At 43.0% G+C, this 15,838-nt stretch overlaps 1 protein-coding gene across 4 annotated transcripts in view; it reads left to right on the top strand.

Moving 5' to 3' along the window:
* HDX (highly divergent homeobox) overlaps nt 1-15,838 on the top strand; it is a 43,825-nt gene that overhangs the window by 5,059 nt on the left and 22,928 nt on the right. For all 4 annotated transcript variants that reach the window (XR_004359600.1, XM_032701988.1, XM_032701987.1 and 1 more), the window contains 3 exons: nt 2,838-2,984; nt 6,112-7,230; nt 11,555-11,608. Coding sequence is in view for 3 of the 4 variants with exons in the window: in XM_032701988.1 (XP_032557879.1) it covers nt 2,838-2,984; nt 6,112-7,230; nt 11,555-11,608 (1,320 nt within the window). In the remaining variant the exon portion in view is untranslated. The remainder of the gene's footprint in view (nt 1-2,837; nt 2,985-6,111; nt 7,231-11,554; nt 11,609-15,838) is intronic.

Below are 15,838 nucleotides of genomic sequence, written 5' to 3'. Positions count from 1 at the left end.
TTAATAAATTCTCACCTTAATTGAAGGTTTAGATGTTGGAATGTAAACTCAAGTTATGACTCAGCTGCCATAACTCTGTGTCTGTAGGATCCTGTAATTTAGTTATTTAAATCACTTTCTGATGGCCTCTCACAGATGCCCTGAGCTGGACTCAGCTGGGTTCAAGGCAGAGGGTACTCAGGAATCTTCCCAGTTGGCAGCTGTAGCTCACAAGTGATTAAAATACACTGCAAAAATGAGTTATTAAACCAGACCATGCCCTCTCTGGAGCTTAGCTGGGCCAAGCCTGTCAGACAGTTTATCTGAAGTTCAAGTGATTTAATCAAAATGCTCCACCCTGTCTTTATCTAAATTACGAATGTCAAATGCAACAATGAAAGTGTTTTAACACAGAAGTGACCTTGGATACAGAAATCCCCATAATTAAAAACATGTCAAGGACCTGTCACACGTCTTCCCTCGCAGGTCATCAGGTCTGACTCTAAAAATTTATCTTGCAATGGGAAGAGTCTTCATTGGAGTAGATGAACTGTTTGGAGAGCATGATGTGATGAGCCTGTGGATGGAAGTGCTGAGCTTTGGGCTGACACAGCTGGATCTGGACACATGGAAGGTTCATAACTATTTCTGATGAGGTCGTTTGTGGGAACTGAGCTCCACTAAATGGAACAGGACCTCTGGTACTGAAAGAGGAGTAGACAGAAGTGGAAGCTGGACCCTACCAATTGTTCAAGAACCACAAAACTGCCTCTTGTGTGTCCTTTAGAAGGGGCATAAATCAGTCAGTGGCCACGTCACTGTGTGTATTCACGTGGGACATCTGAAGGCAGTTCCCAACATTATAGAGTAGATTATTATGAACTTTATTGATTTGTTAATGGACTAATAATTGTCTCCTCTGTTACTTGCTATAAATTTCTTTAAACAGTAGATTATTCAGAGCCAGAGTCTCCTTTGCCCAGCTCTGGCTGTGACTGAATACCTGTTCTGGGGGAGGCAGAGCTCAGGCAAAGCCTGATTTGTCATGTAGCTGGTGGTGCTGCATTTAATAATGCACTGCATTGAGAGGGTGAACAGGAGTTGGGAACAGAGGTAAAAGAGATGATTGAAACATCATCTTCTGTTTTAACTATTATTTCAAAGAAACAGTAATTTTTACAAATTGATTTTTCTATTGTCTGTTGACATAGAGAGGAAAGTAAACTCTGAAGTCACAGCTCTGGCCTACAAGCATTTTACTCCAAATTCTAGATATTAATCTTTTTTCTTTATGCAGGTCTGTTGAACTCTAACATCCATTACCATTACATAGTGTAATCATCTTGGAGAATAATATGAAAGCAGTTGGGTGTCTGCTCAAGCTTTTGAGCCTTTAATAATTTTATTTGCTCTATATCAGAAAGCAGTTCTTGTGCAAAGATTAGGTCTGTCACCACTCTCCTTTCCATTGAGTGTTTTCAAAAAAAGCTTAGTGGCTGCAAAGGGTTCCCTCATCCCCTTTATTTCCCTACAGGATGATGGTGAGGTTTTTTATTCTTTAGTTTGTTCTGCATTATTATGATACATGTACTGTATTAAAGTGACAATTTTGCTTCCCAAGGCACGAAGTTGGATGCAGGTTGTTCCTGGCCAGCACTTGCTGCATTTTGTTTGGGACAAATAAAGGCCCTGTTCTGGAAATTGGTGATGATTGGGATCTTCTTTCTGATCTCTAACCACAGGATTATATTTTTTGCTTGTACCAAGAACATAAAGCTCCAGTTTGCCCTCAGGAGTCTGTTCTGCACTTGGTCATATTCAGCTGTGTGCTTTACCAAGCCTGGGTGTGAGTTGTCACATGTAACAAAGCCATGTGTGCTTTAATGTGTCCATCAAACTGCTGCCCTGTCCTGGGCCACCTCCTGTCCCCAGGAACAGCGAGATTCTTGGAGGGACCCAGTGCTGGGAACAGGACTGAGGAGTTGCTGCTGGCCCTGGAGGAGCCTGGGGCTGATCCTGGTTGAGTTCCTCAGCACCACTGTGGACAAACCAAGGAGCAGGAACACATCCTGACATCCTGCAGTCAGCATTGGCTCATACCCCTGGAAAACAACCCTTACATGTTCTTAAAAACCCTGATTTCCAGCCTCAGGGTGCAGTTCCACAGGAGCTGGACCTTTCCCAGCCCAGGCTGTGACACGGGCAGTCCCTCCTCTGTTCTTCTGCAGTATTTGCATTGGGTGGCTCCAGAGCTGCCTAAAGCCCTTCCTGGGGGTTTTTTGCCCCAAGTTGGTCTCCAGTTCTTGATCTTTGTGACTTTGCAGCTGGAGGTGCTGGTGCTGACACAGCAGAAGGACCAACCATCACAGAGTGTAGGATTTGATGAAGGTGGAGACCGTGGAAACTTCACTCGTGTCAAACAGTTACCTTTAATCTTGGATTTTGTCTCTTTTCTTGGTAGGTGAGGAGAAACCTGCTGATATTGGATCTGCTGATGTTACTCTGTTTTGCCTAATGCCTTTATTTTATTTTATTTTTTTTAAGGGAGAAACTTTTTCTTTGAAACTAGAGCCTCATGGACTTAACAACACAATGTAATATTTATTTATTTATGAAAAGCTGTCAGTGTTGTTGCAGACTTATAATTCACCTGCTCAGCTTGAGTCTGTCAGAAAGGAATCACTAATGCTGACTGTAACAGGGTTTTTTTTAGAAAGTAAGTAAAAGCATTGGTAAAAGATTCTGTAGAGAAAACATGTCAACCCTTAGTGTTATCACAGGTATAAATGAGAGCCTGTGTATTCTGCAAGTCTTACAGTTTTTATTCCAACTTTCAGAGTATCTTCTTTTATTTCCAGATGAATCTGCGTTCTGTATTTACTGTAGAACAACAAAGGATATTGCAGCGTTATTATGAAAATGGAATGACAAATCAAAGTAAAAATTGCTTTCAGCTCATATTACAGTGTGCACAAGAAACAAAACTGGACTTCAGTGTGGTCAGGGTGAGTACTGAGGCCTTCCAAATTTGTTTGTTAAACTTGTACACATTTATTGCTTTACATAAAATATTTAGAGATGTGGAGTCTCTTAACTCCATCATGGCCTTAAATCAGGCTTCAGTGTGTGTATGTGACATGTTCATTTTTATAGTTTGTTTTCAGTGGAATGTCTTCACATGGTTGTTGTATTTAGCAGGGGCCTGGGTTGCACAAGGAGTAATTTTTGTTTGTCTTTTGCTGGGATTTTTTAAATTAGTCTTTAATAAATTACAAATTAGTTTGCCCTTTACAAACTTTGTGCAATGTATCGTATGAAAGCAAGAAGCAAGGTCATGTTATTAAGAAACTGTTCTTAAGCTAAAGAAGTTTCTATAAGCTGATGTATTTGGGGGAATAATTGTGGAACTATTTCTTTCTCTGTCACACTTGTATTCCACATCACAATCATAAATATTGTGGTCCCTCATGGCTATTTACAGTGAGGACATTCTTTTCTTATAAAACAAGAATGTCACCAGGGCTAACAGGAGCTCTTCCAAAGTCTATGAATTCCACAGGAAGGGAAATAATAACCCCTTTGTGAAACACTAGACACAAAATGGCTCTTGGCCGAGAGCAGAAATAGAAATCATGAAGCATTAGCTGAAAAAATAACAAGGGCAGTGCAGCTCCCAGGAGCTGCTGCAACACTGGACACTGAGGAGGAAGAAGAAGTGAGACCAGTCTGGGTTGTTTTTGTAATTGGTTTACCAGTGATATATCAACAACAACAACCCTTCCTGCTCCCTGATTATTACCTGGATTCCCCTCCCTCACAATAGTCTGGAAACATTAAAACTGTCCTTCTGAGCTCTTGGTGGTGGGAAGCTGTGAAAGTCAGCCAGGGATTGAGGCTCCTGGAACAGGCAGACAGTTGTAACAGGAATCTGGATGCTGATGGGGCACTCAGGGCCTGCTCTGCTATTTTTATGCTGATTGAATGTCCTGGAGGAGGCAGGCAGTCTCTCCTCTCTGGGCAGTCCTCCTTCACTCTCCAGATTTCCTTTCCCTCTCAGTTTCCCTTCCTGCAGTAAAGTATCAGGGCCTTTTTCCTTCAGTTTTATTCCCTTACTGAGCCCTGATTTGCAACCCTTAGAACTTGTGAAGGGTTTTTTTGCCACTTGTGAAGTGCAGTCGAAATGGACCCAGTGTTTGTCCTGCATTTGTCATATTTTTGCATGATCTTACCTTTCTCTTCTTTACACCCCTCCTTCTTTCCTCTCTTAATTCCCCCTTTTTTCCTTTTTTTTTTTTTTCCTACAAAACTCTTGGTCAGTGACTAGTTCTCCTTTGTACAACGTCCAGCAAAATGATACTTGGGTTCCAGCTGGCACTTGCAGATATGATTGTAATAGGAACATGAATTCCCTAAATGCAACTTATACTTCAAATATCATAACTGCACGAATACATTCTTTCCCAGAATCAGGATTTCTGCCATCTCATCCCATTGAACTGCATCCAGTCTTTCCAGTCTTGAGCTGGGTTGGAAAGAAAGAAAAGTCCTATTTTCCCATTTATGATTTGGTGTAAACCTGTACAGATCTTATTATTGCAATACATAAAATCTATTCTCCCTTGCAAAATTAGGAAATCTGAAGACTATTTGCAATCTTTCCAGTCTCCAAGATGGCAAATACTTTGTCTCCTCTCTTCCTTCTTGTGTTCATCATCTCTGGCTTTGTTAAGTTTCAGTGTAACCCAGGTAATTTTACTAACTTTACCTGAGCCTTTGTTCTTTTTTTTTTTTTGTTTTGCCAATTCAGTTTTAAGCCTTTTGGAGGAGTTCAGGTGGGTGTTTTGGATAAATGATGGGAGTAAGAACTGGGAACACAGTCAGGAGGACTCTCAGCAGAGTCAAATCTGACTTGTGCTGTCTCATGAAACTGTATTTTATTATTAGTGCTATTAAGGTATTTGCATTTCTTCGAAAGCATTTATTTTCAGGAAAACTGTAAGGAAAACCTTCATATTTTAGTTCTGTACAGTTGGAAAAGTTAGGGATGAAATCTCTTTTCCTGGTCCAAAATTTACAGTGTCTCTATTCAGCTGTAATTTCTCCCTTGAAAGTTTACTGATAGAACAGAAATTTTAAAAAAAAAGTAAAATTTAATCTTCTAAATCTGTTTTATACAGTAAAAGAAAATAACTTGAGGTCTGTGGCTGTAATTTTTGCATTTAAATTGGTTTTTAAGGAGAAAAATGTCATCACTAGTAACTCAGATTTTACTGCATGTAACAAATTGTGCCTCAAATTAGACATTTTGCAAAATTTGACACGCTTCCCCATCTGCTTCAAACCACAGCACGTTTCAACCTGTGCACAACTGCCACAGTACCTGCATTTTTCAAATATTTTTTCCTCTACTATCTGTTACACAAAACCATATACTGTCATTGTTACTGTCAGGAATGTCCATAATGGAAAATTTCAGTTGGAATCTAATCCCTGTAGTCCTGATCTTGTCTATCAGTGTCTTTCAAAAGCAGGTTTTGACCTCAGATCTTGATTTTTGCAGCTGGCAGAGGAGGAATTAGTCCATAGGTCTGAGTACTTCAAAAAATTGTTTTCTTCTTTTTCTTCCTCCCCTCCTAATTCCAGAATTGGCAGCTTCTGTTGGAGGCAGATTTGAAGGTCATATCTCTCAGTTATTGGGTTACAAAAGTTTAGCTCCATACCAGAGTGATGGCTCTGCAACCTAAGGTGCTGAACATTAAAAACTTAAATTTGGGGGGATTAGTCACAGTAGTGACAATGAAACACATCTTGACGGTAATTTTGGGAGAGGAGGCATGATACAGTATCAGGATTTTTTGAGAAACTGGGGCTTTGGAATTGAGACTGGGCTTCTCCTGTGTATTAGTGTGTGGATCCCAAGCAGGAGGGGCCTGGATTTCCACTCTGTGTTGTTCAGGCCTGGATTTCCACCCTGTATTGTTCAGACTCTGCATCAGTCGATGATTTACATATTTGTCAACTTAGGTCACAACTTGAACACTTAACATTTCACCAGACCTGCTTCAAAATGGAATTGCCTGATTTTTGTGAGTCTTTAATGCCTTGTTTCGTGTTTGCTGTTGTCGTTTGCAGACGTGGGTTGGCAATAAAAGGAGGAAGATGAGCAGCAAGAGCGCGGTGGAATCCGGAGGGACCCCCCCAGGGACGGCCCCTGCCACTCCCTCAGTGCCCCCAGAAGTTCGGAACGTGGTCAATATTGCCCGATCCCACAGCCAGCAATCCTCCTGGACCTCTTCCAATAATGATGTGATAGTGACTGGGATTTACAGCCCTGCCACCTCCTCGGGCAGGCAGGGATCCACCAAACACACCAACGCTTCCATGGCAGAGATGCACAAAACCTCCATCCCGAGGCTCCCGGGGAAAGGCAACGCGGAGTTCCAGCAGCAGCACATCCCTCTAGGCCGACAAGTACCACACTGTAAAAACGCTTCCCTATTAGTAGGGGAAAAGACCATTATTTTATCCAGGCAGACGAGCGTGCTCAATTCTGCAAACTCCATTTACAGCCACACGAAGAAAAGCTACGGCGGCTCCTCGGTGCAGACGGCGGAGCTGGTGTTACCTCAGAAACCCATGATATGCCACAGGCCCTGCAAGGCCGAGCCCGTGGGCTGTCACAGGTCACATAAACCGGAGCACGTGGCTCTGGCATCGCACGTGCCCCACGGGCAGAGGGCTCACCCCAGGGACCCTGCCTGCAGCACCCAGAACCTGGAGATCCGCGAGGTGTTCTCCCTGGCGGTGACGGACCAGCCCCAGAGGATGGTGGCGGGAAGCACAACGCAGAAACATTCCTCTCTGGAGGGCAGCTGCCTGTCCATCGCCATGGAGACGGGGGACGTGGAGGACGAGTACGCCAGGGAGGAGGAGCTGGCATCCATGGGAGCACAAATCCAGAGCTACTCCAGATACTGTGAGAGCAGCAGCTCTGCTCGAGTGGAGAACCAAAGCGCAGCCGTGTCGGGGCCGGGCCGCAGCGGGGGCTGTGGGGCACAGGGGGGCAGTGCCAGGGACCTGCCTGACAGTGTTCTCTACCACAGCAGAGATTACCACCTCCCTGCACGGACCTCACTGCACAGCACAGCCAGCACAATGTACAGCAGTGCTAATGCATCCAGGAGTACCTTTTCTCCTCATTTTACATCTTCAAGTCAACTGAGGCTGTCACAAAACCAAAATAATTACCAGGTAATCCATCAGTTTATCTCTGTCTTCAAACCTTGAAGCCAAGGTTGTAGATAAATACTGTATACAAATGTAATGTAGATAAATGTTGCCTCTCAAAGCTGGTGGCTGCTAAGCAATAGGTTCACCTTTCTGCAGGCTTCTACACCTTTCAGTGGAGATGGTTCCTTCTCAAACACAGTGCAGGCAGCACTGCAGGGTGGTACCTGTCCAGCTGAGCCCCTGGTAGGTGTATATTGAAGATCAGTGAGAGGTTCATCAATTCAACAGCTAAATTTTGGGTGCAGGAGGGTCATACCCACGAGCTGATGCTCAAACCTGAGCCAGCAATACCCTGGGCTGTTCTGTGTGCACACACATCACATGTGGCACAAGAACATGGGGTGGTGCTGACATTGGTGTGCTCTGCAGTTGCTCACCCTCATTGATGTCAGCTTGGATTCCTGTACCGCCTGTGCAGGTGCCAGTCTCCTGGAGCTGTGTCTGTGAGGGATTAAGATCTCCTGTGAAGAGTTAACATGATGGGACACACTCAGGGAGCAAATATTCATCCTTTCCTGCAGCGTCTAATTCCAGTAGCAGTTTTACATTCAAACCCTTTATTCCTCACCCTGTACAAAAGTCCCTTTAGTGATCCTGAGGGGAAAATTAACTGCAGATAATTGAAGAAGTAAAAGATGTTCAGAAGAAACTGCAACACTTGACACATTTTTTTTTATTATTATTTGTTATTACTAGGGGAGAGAGAGTTGTGCAGAAAACATCCAAATTGGTATTTTTCATGGATTTTTATGTCATGTGGCATGACATAGCCTAGAGACACTGAGATAAAAGTCTTTTAAGGCTGGCACGATGTGATCCTGCATGTCTTACCTTCATGCATTGGCTTGTTATTGCCTTTTTAATTTATCCTGAAAATGAACCATGTCAGCACCGTACCAGCTTTTCCTGTGCTTTGCTCAGTGGGATAAGGGAGCAAGACTTTGTGGAGTGCTTTTTATTTTTTTATTTCCTTTTTTCCTGACTTGTTCCTATCTCGTGTGAGGCTGTGCAAGAAAGCTCTTGAGTCCGAGTAAGTGCCACTTTTCACCCGAATTATTGCTTTTCTTGTTAAATCTGAGGTTTGATGAACAGAGATACTCTGGAGTGAATTCTGTGGAGTAGGTGGAACATCAGACAAGCTGTTCTTCCCTTTCTCCCTTCTCTCACTTAGGCTGTCAATGTTTGCTGTTACTGTTCTTACTTGAGTTGTAAAATTCATGAAGTGCTGTTTTCTTTTGACATCCCAGTTTCATAGGAAAGGAAGGGCTGTAAATGTGCAGATTTGTCCAATGAAGGGCTGGTAGAAGTGCTTATGGTCAAGTTAAGGACATTTTTCTGAAGTTTCATGAAGTGAAATCCATTAGTGACACCTCCAGCTCTGTGCTCATGGAGCTTATTTCACTCTTGAAAAAACATCAGAGAGATTTATTTCCTCTGGTTTTATTTTTTTAAATGAAATTTGGAATAACTTTGATTTTTTGGGGGGTAGGGATGGTCTTTTTAAACAGCTAAAACAGTTCATGGTAGGTGACATTTTATCCATCTGGGTAGTGTGATGTAGATCAGAACAAGATCTCTATAACTGTTTTTAGGTTTTTCTTCTGCTTCACTCCTGTTATAATAATCTACTTATTTTTTTGAGAACTGAATTCATCTGTACTTGTTTGACCTTCCTGTTGCCTCAGGGACCTTGTTCTTTGGATTTGGGAATGCAACTTATGTGGAGGGAGCTTTTTTTTTCCCATCATATCTCTTTTTATTCCAGAGTTTTAAACCTTGGAAAACCTGAGCAGGTTGCTATTAATTCCCTTATTGCTGTGAGCAGGCACCCTGTGAACCTCCTGGCTATTAGAGATTTCATAAGGTGCTGTCTGAATCCTTTTCTTGTAGTCAGTTCATGTTCATTTTATTGCCCATGTTTAGCTAATTTATCCAGCAGCATAGGAATGAAAATCCTTAAACTTGGGGAGATCTTCCTGAATTTAAAAATAGATTAAACTTGAGCTAAATGATTATTGCAATAGTTGGAACATCCAAGCAGATGCTTCTTCAAAGTCAAGACTGTGTGATTTGTGTTTTGATGAAGTAATTACTGTCGTGTATTGGTGAGGTATCTAATTAGCAATTAGTTATAGCTTCCTTACTGGTTCAATTAATCAAATTCATGTTAGTGTAACTTAAGACTAAATTTAATTAAGTGATCAATTTTAATGCCTGAGCAGTTTCAGTAAACAAATTGTTCAACCTTCTTCCTTGTCTTAGTTTGACTTTTAAATGTGTAGAAGTAGAGAGGCTGTTTGTGCTGTCCTTGAGGCTGAATTGGGGTTTAGTCTTGCTTTCTTCCTCCTCCCTAGGGGACAAAAATACTGTTGAAGATGTGTATTTTTAATTACTTTGTTATAAACACTGAAACATAGTATCTAATTTAACCCTATCTACTTTAAGAGAGCATCCAAAGCCTTTCAGTCAGAATAGATTATGCAGGTGTATATATATATATTTATTTAATTATAGAGTTGGCTTCGGGGATGCTGCTTTGTAGAATGAGTGGGGAGAACCTGTGAGGTTCCTCCAAAAACACCACATGTGGCCCCAAGCAGTGCTGGGACACAGCAACCAGCTCCTGGTTTGGTCCAGTGCACTGAATTTGGGACATAAAAGCTACAGGTGAATTGGGAAAAGATTATGTAGGGCCCTTTGATGAAGGGACAGCTCAAGGGTTGCAGCACCTCTGAGTGTCTCTGGCAGATCTGCAGTTTCTGAGGCACAATCTCTGAGTCAGGCATTTCAGGTCATCACTTTTGTAGCTGTCCCAGTTGGACCAGGACTGGAGTTACACCTGTGAATGCAGGATAATGATCCATCTTACTCTAAAAATACACACATTCCCCCCCCAAAAAACCCTAACCCCAACCCTTCTGCCTTTTTTTCATCATGACACTTCACAATTCTGCCATGCATGTTGTCTTTCAGGCAGTTCTGCTGAGATGAACTTGACTGTATTTGGCCTCCTACCTGTCAGAACCTGTGTGCATTTGTCTTCCTGGCAACCCTTAAAACTCAGCAACCCTGGCTGAGTTTGCTTTGTTCACACAGAAAAGCACTTTTTCTTTGTAGCCCCACTTGAAATTTGTGAAGAGGAGCCGCCTGGGTGGATGCTCATGGTGCCTTTACAGTGGATTCTGTGGTGTAAAGCTGTTGTGTGGGATATGGGATAGTAATAGATGTAGCATGTTTATACAGAGTTTATGACATGTGTGTGCAGTGAAGAAATTAATATTTCAGCCTTAAAATCTGATGCAGACTTGCCCTTAGGAGGGGATGATGCTCATTTCTACCCCCCTCAACCCACCTTGTGCTGTAATGAGAAAGTGTCTGACCTTGGACAACCTCCAAGTGCTTCCAGCTGAAAGCTTGAAGAATAAAAGTGTCTTGTGTGCTTGTACCCCAGCCAGCTGTCCCAGGGATGCTGGTTTGGTTGTGCTCATGCTGCAGGAGTCATCAGGAGAGCACCTTGCAAGTATAAAAACTGTTAGTGGAGTTTGGCTCAGGTGGCAGAACCACACAGGTTTTTCTTCCTCACATACATTGCAGATACAACCTGAGATGGATTAGTGTAAGAGCTGTGTTTAGTATCTCAAGCATTGCTTGTCTGCAGCAAAGATGAACATGGAATCCTAAATAAGCCTAAAATATTCCAGGCTATGCCACATTTCAGAGGGCCAGGGAAAACAGTCTGAGATTATTATTTAATAATGTCTGATCTCTGGGAATGATGGGGAAGCATCATTGGAAATTGAGGCAGCTAACCTTTGCCTTCACACCCCTTCTCTTTCCTTCTCCAACCTGATATCCCTAACTTTTCTGCTAATGCTCAAATCCTTGTCATCTGACAGTGAACAGCTCTGTGAACACGAGAGCATTTTTTCAGAAAGTTTAATTGATGTAGTTTAGAAAACTGTGAGGGCAGTTCTGTCGGACATCAGCCCTTGTCTGACTCGTCTGCTCGGTCCTGCCAGTCTGGGGACAGGCCAAAAGAGAAATCTGGTGAAATACAAGTTTTGAGATACTCATTATCTTACCCTCACCCAAAGAAAAACAGTGTTTTAGTCTTAACAGTGAGGCCCAGTGGGACTTTGCTTGTAAATCTTAACCTGTTTCACAGACATTGTTACCTGAATTGAATGTACAGTGTTGAAGTCTCGGGAAAGCTGCTAAGTTTTAGCTCTCACAGCAATTTAAGCTGCTCTTGTTTTCTGTTCTGTTTCCTCCTTGTCCTCTACAGATTTCAGGAAACCTTACTGTGCCTTGGATTACAGGTTGTTCCAGAAAAAGAGCAGTAAGTACATTTCTATTTAAGTATCTAATACATCAAGTGAAGCAATGGGAAGTTGATAAAAATGCGTTTTTGAAAATGTCAGTTTTGTTTACCTTGTGTTGAATTTTTTCCCTTTATACTTGGACTAAAACAAACATTATCTGCAGGTGCAGTGTTTCAGGTGAGGTAAAGTTTGATGTATATCTTTAAAACCAGGCCAAGGTCATAATCCTGTGTGAAGTGATGTGATGCTCAGGTGTGGGAATTGTCTATTAGGTGAAATATTACATTAGAATTGATGGACTGGGAGTTTGGAGCTCAGAATATGTTTTTTATATTGCAAATAAAATGATTGTTAATTGAGGCAACTGAATGCTTAAGAGAGTAACTCCCTGTGCAGCTTCTCTGCACATGCACAGAATTAGTCTGGGCTGTCTATAGGAACTTTAAAGTGTAATTTTATCCACATACATGTCATTTCACATTAGCAAAATCAGCCAGGTTGGTGTCCTCAATTCAGAAATTACTCCAAACCATAACACAACAGCTTTTGTCAGGGAAAAAAACCCTCTGTCCAACTCTTTTGTTTGATTACTTCTCACATTTCTGGCTTCTCTTTGAAGACATTTCAGTTCTGCTTCATCACCATGAAAATCCCCCCTGAGCCTGCAGGTTGGATGGTACAGCTGAGCTCTCCAGAGGCTGCTCCACCAGATCCAATAACTAGGGAGGTGTCTGTCATGGAACCCAAACTTACCCATCCAAACCCCCAGTCCATGGAGCTGGCAGTGTCCTGGCAGTGGGTGCTGCTTTGGCAGTGTGAGGTCTGGGTAATGGAAGAACCTTTCCTTGCCTTCTCCTGCTATAACAAGTAGTTTTTTCTTTATTTATTAACTTTGGTTATTCTGTTTAGTCTCCAAAAGGTGGGAGTTTAGTAGTTTCCTGCATAAGTAGGAATCTAAGAACCATGTCACTGTGTTTTCTCTCAGACTTCTTCTAGGTCTCAGCTGTAGCACTTCCAGTTTCTGCAGGCTTTGGTGGTATCACTTATTTCAGTTTACACAGAGAGCACTTCAGAAGAGCATCTCCCAGAGGAACTGGTACTTTCATACAAATCTTGTTGTGCTCAGTCCTTCTTTTCTCTTCCCTAAGTGCTAATTCTCTTGGGTAGGCTTTTTAAAATGTAGCTCTTGTCTGGAAGGCACCTTCCCCCCATCACTTAATGACCTTTTAAAGCAGCTGCTGAGTGTCCTCAGTACAGTTTCACTGTTGAAAAGGGGAGGTTTTCCCCCTGCCACCCCATCCACAGCCAATGTCTAATTGCAGGGTAGCCCAGGTGGAGTGTGTGAGCTGTCAGGTACATATTGTGCTGCTGAGTTTGTCTTTAGAGTTGACTGCCCTTACTGGGGATCAGGGGAGTGCCAGAGCCAGCTCAGAGTGGGCAGCAGGAGCAGGTGGCTGGGAGTGGGATGTGATGCTGGCCCCTCATTGCAGCACTGGCTGGGTTCCTGGGGCATGGTGGTCATGCTGATCCCTGACACAAGCTGGAGAAGACATTTCTGCAGTAAGTTTAAAACCTTCAGGGATATGGAGGTGCCTGTTTATTAATCATACAATCATTAAGGTTTGGAAAGACTTTGAAGATCATTGAGTTCAGCTGCCAGCACAGCACCACCCCTGTGTTCACCACTAACCAGGTCCCCAAGTGCCACATCCACACACTTTTTTGAGCATTTCCAGGGCTGGTGACTCCTAAGCAGCCTGTGCCAGGGGGTTGCAGAGCCAGAAGGTCCCCCCTGAGCCTCCTTTTCTCCAGGCTGAGCCCCCCCAGCTCCCTCAGCTGCTCCTGCTGCTCCAGCCCCTTCCCCAGCTCCATTCCCTTCCCTGGACACGCTCCAGCCCCTCAATGTCTTCCTTACAGTGAGGGACCATTAAGAATGGTTATTAGGGAATTCTTTTTCCTTAGACCTTTACCCCTTTGCATTTTTAATCAATAAAATGCATAAACCCATTGGTTAATACAATCTGGTTTGACAACATCAGTGTCCAGGTTTGTGGAGGCACTTTCCCAGTTGGAATGCAGAATCAGCCTTCCTAAGGAGACAGGGTTAGGACCTGGCACCCTAAAACTGCTGTGTACACACAGGTATAAGACAACAAACAGAGAGAAGCAGCTCCTACTTCCTAAAAAACTTCACTTTCAACTGTGAAATCCTTTTGAAGAAAGAGTGTGAGGGAACAAAAATAGAATGGCTGGAGTTGTAGAAGTGCCATTATGGCAATTACTGCCATTCAAACAGGAAAAAGGCTAATCTGGATTTTGTTTAAAATGGAGAAGATCGTCTTTTAGATGCTCTGAATTTTTAATCTTTTGCCTTGATGTTTTGTTTTCCTTGTCCTGTCCTTCAGCTGCATCAGGAGAGAAATAAAAGCTGTGCAGTTCTGCAGAAACTCTTTCTCTCTGCTGGAAGATGATGTAATCCTGATTGTTGATGAATATTAGTCTAGAAATATCACCCTCTCAGTTATTCATGAGAGGGCCTTTGGAAGTTACAGAGTTCTGTGTTCTGTCCTGGTGCATGTGCATTGGCCTTTACAAATGCATTGATTTTTGGTTTTTCACAGGGTGGTGGAAGGATAACAAGGATTCAAAAATAGCAGTAGAGATATTGGTTAAAGAGCATTAAAAGGGGGAAAATATCTTCATTTTTGCCCTTAGATTTAAGTCTAGTGTGTATGACTGTGTTTGAGCTCTGTGTCATCTGAGGTCCCAGCAGACTGGTTACTGTTTGGGGTACATTTAAATATGTTGGTATGATATGGAAAACATTTGTCACACAGGTGATGGCTCTGGGTAAGCTGTGCCTTAGCTGTGAAGTTTTATTTTGGGGGAAAAGAGGAGGTTTGGTTTGCCCAGAGCTTCATCTTGGGGCCTGGGGGCTCTCAGTCTGACATGTATTTGGGGAGGGGAAGTACCTGAAATGGGTGGAGAGAGTTCCTGTGCTGAATTTTGATTTTAAATTACTCTTTGCTCATGGCCTGTTTGAATAAAACTCTGGAGAAAGTGGCATTAAAGTGTCTCCCCTCAGAGTCCTCCTGCCACAGGAGGAGAGCAGTGGGCACACTTTGGGTCTGAGGAGGAGCTGCTCTAACCCAGGTCGGTGTGAGACCTCCACCAGTTCTGTGGCACATCCATGGGCATGGGGAATACAGCTGGATTGGGGGGGGGAGACAGCAGTGGAACTGCTGAGGAAAATGCTCCTTGGAGTGGGTCTGAAAGACTCCTGAAAACTGTCTGCTGCTGTAAGTGGATGTGAGCTGGAGAGAAAATACCTTGGAGCAGCTTTACAGTGAAGCCCCCACAGGGATTAAAGCTGCCTGGAGTCAGAGGGCACCTCAGCTGTGCCTTTTTGTTTTCAGACTACACCAACATGAAGTTCTCTTCACCTGTTCAGATTCCTGTGCTCTCCCAGAAGGGAAGAAAAGTGGTTTAGTGAAGTTGCTTGGAGCATGTCTGAGCGAGACAGTTGGGATCTTCAGGGAGGGAGATGAGCCAAACTGAGAGTCTCCTCAGGGCTGGGTGGGAAACTGTCCTTGTTCATACTTGGTGTCATTGGGAATATTGGTTAATGTATTTCCTCCTCCTGGGAAATACTTCACCACCTCTCTCAAGATACTTCATGAGATGATCCATAGCATGTCCTGGCCTTCCTCCCGGGAACAGCACCTTTGTCCAGCAGCAATCCTCAGGGAATGCAAAGGGGGAGCAAGTCTGGTCATCATTGCAGACTAAATACATCTTTTTATTTATTATATGACATGCTGCACCAAAGGGCCACAAACCACCTTGGCTTACTGTGTGCCATGAACCTGCAGGCCAGAAATATGTCACACCTGGGCAGGAACTGGAAAACAGACTTTCTGGTCTAATGTGAGGAAGTTATTAATAGATTAATTAAGAATCATGGTAATTACCATCTAAAAATCAGTTTACTTTGGGGCCGAATGTTCAGTATTTAACAAACTAGTTCAAAATCTCAAGAAGAAGGGCAAATTTTCAGTTTGTGTGGATTGAGGGTTGGTTTGGAAATCGCAGAGTGAGATGACTGGGGTTCAGAGTGTGATTTTTTTGGCTAGACTGTTCATTGCACTGATAGCTCTTTTTCCTTTTTTCCCTTTCTTTCATCTTCTTAGCTGAGTTTGGTTTAGAAACAGATATTAACAAAATACATATAATTTTGGCTGAGTGTT

Source organism: Chiroxiphia lanceolata, chromosome 14, assembly GCF_009829145.1.
Source record: "Chiroxiphia lanceolata isolate bChiLan1 chromosome 14, bChiLan1.pri, whole genome shotgun sequence".
Classification (NCBI taxonomy): domain Eukaryota; kingdom Metazoa; phylum Chordata; class Aves; order Passeriformes; family Pipridae; genus Chiroxiphia; species Chiroxiphia lanceolata.
The sequence above is the reverse complement of the archived record's forward strand: the minus strand, read 5'-3'. Positions and strand labels throughout refer to the sequence as shown.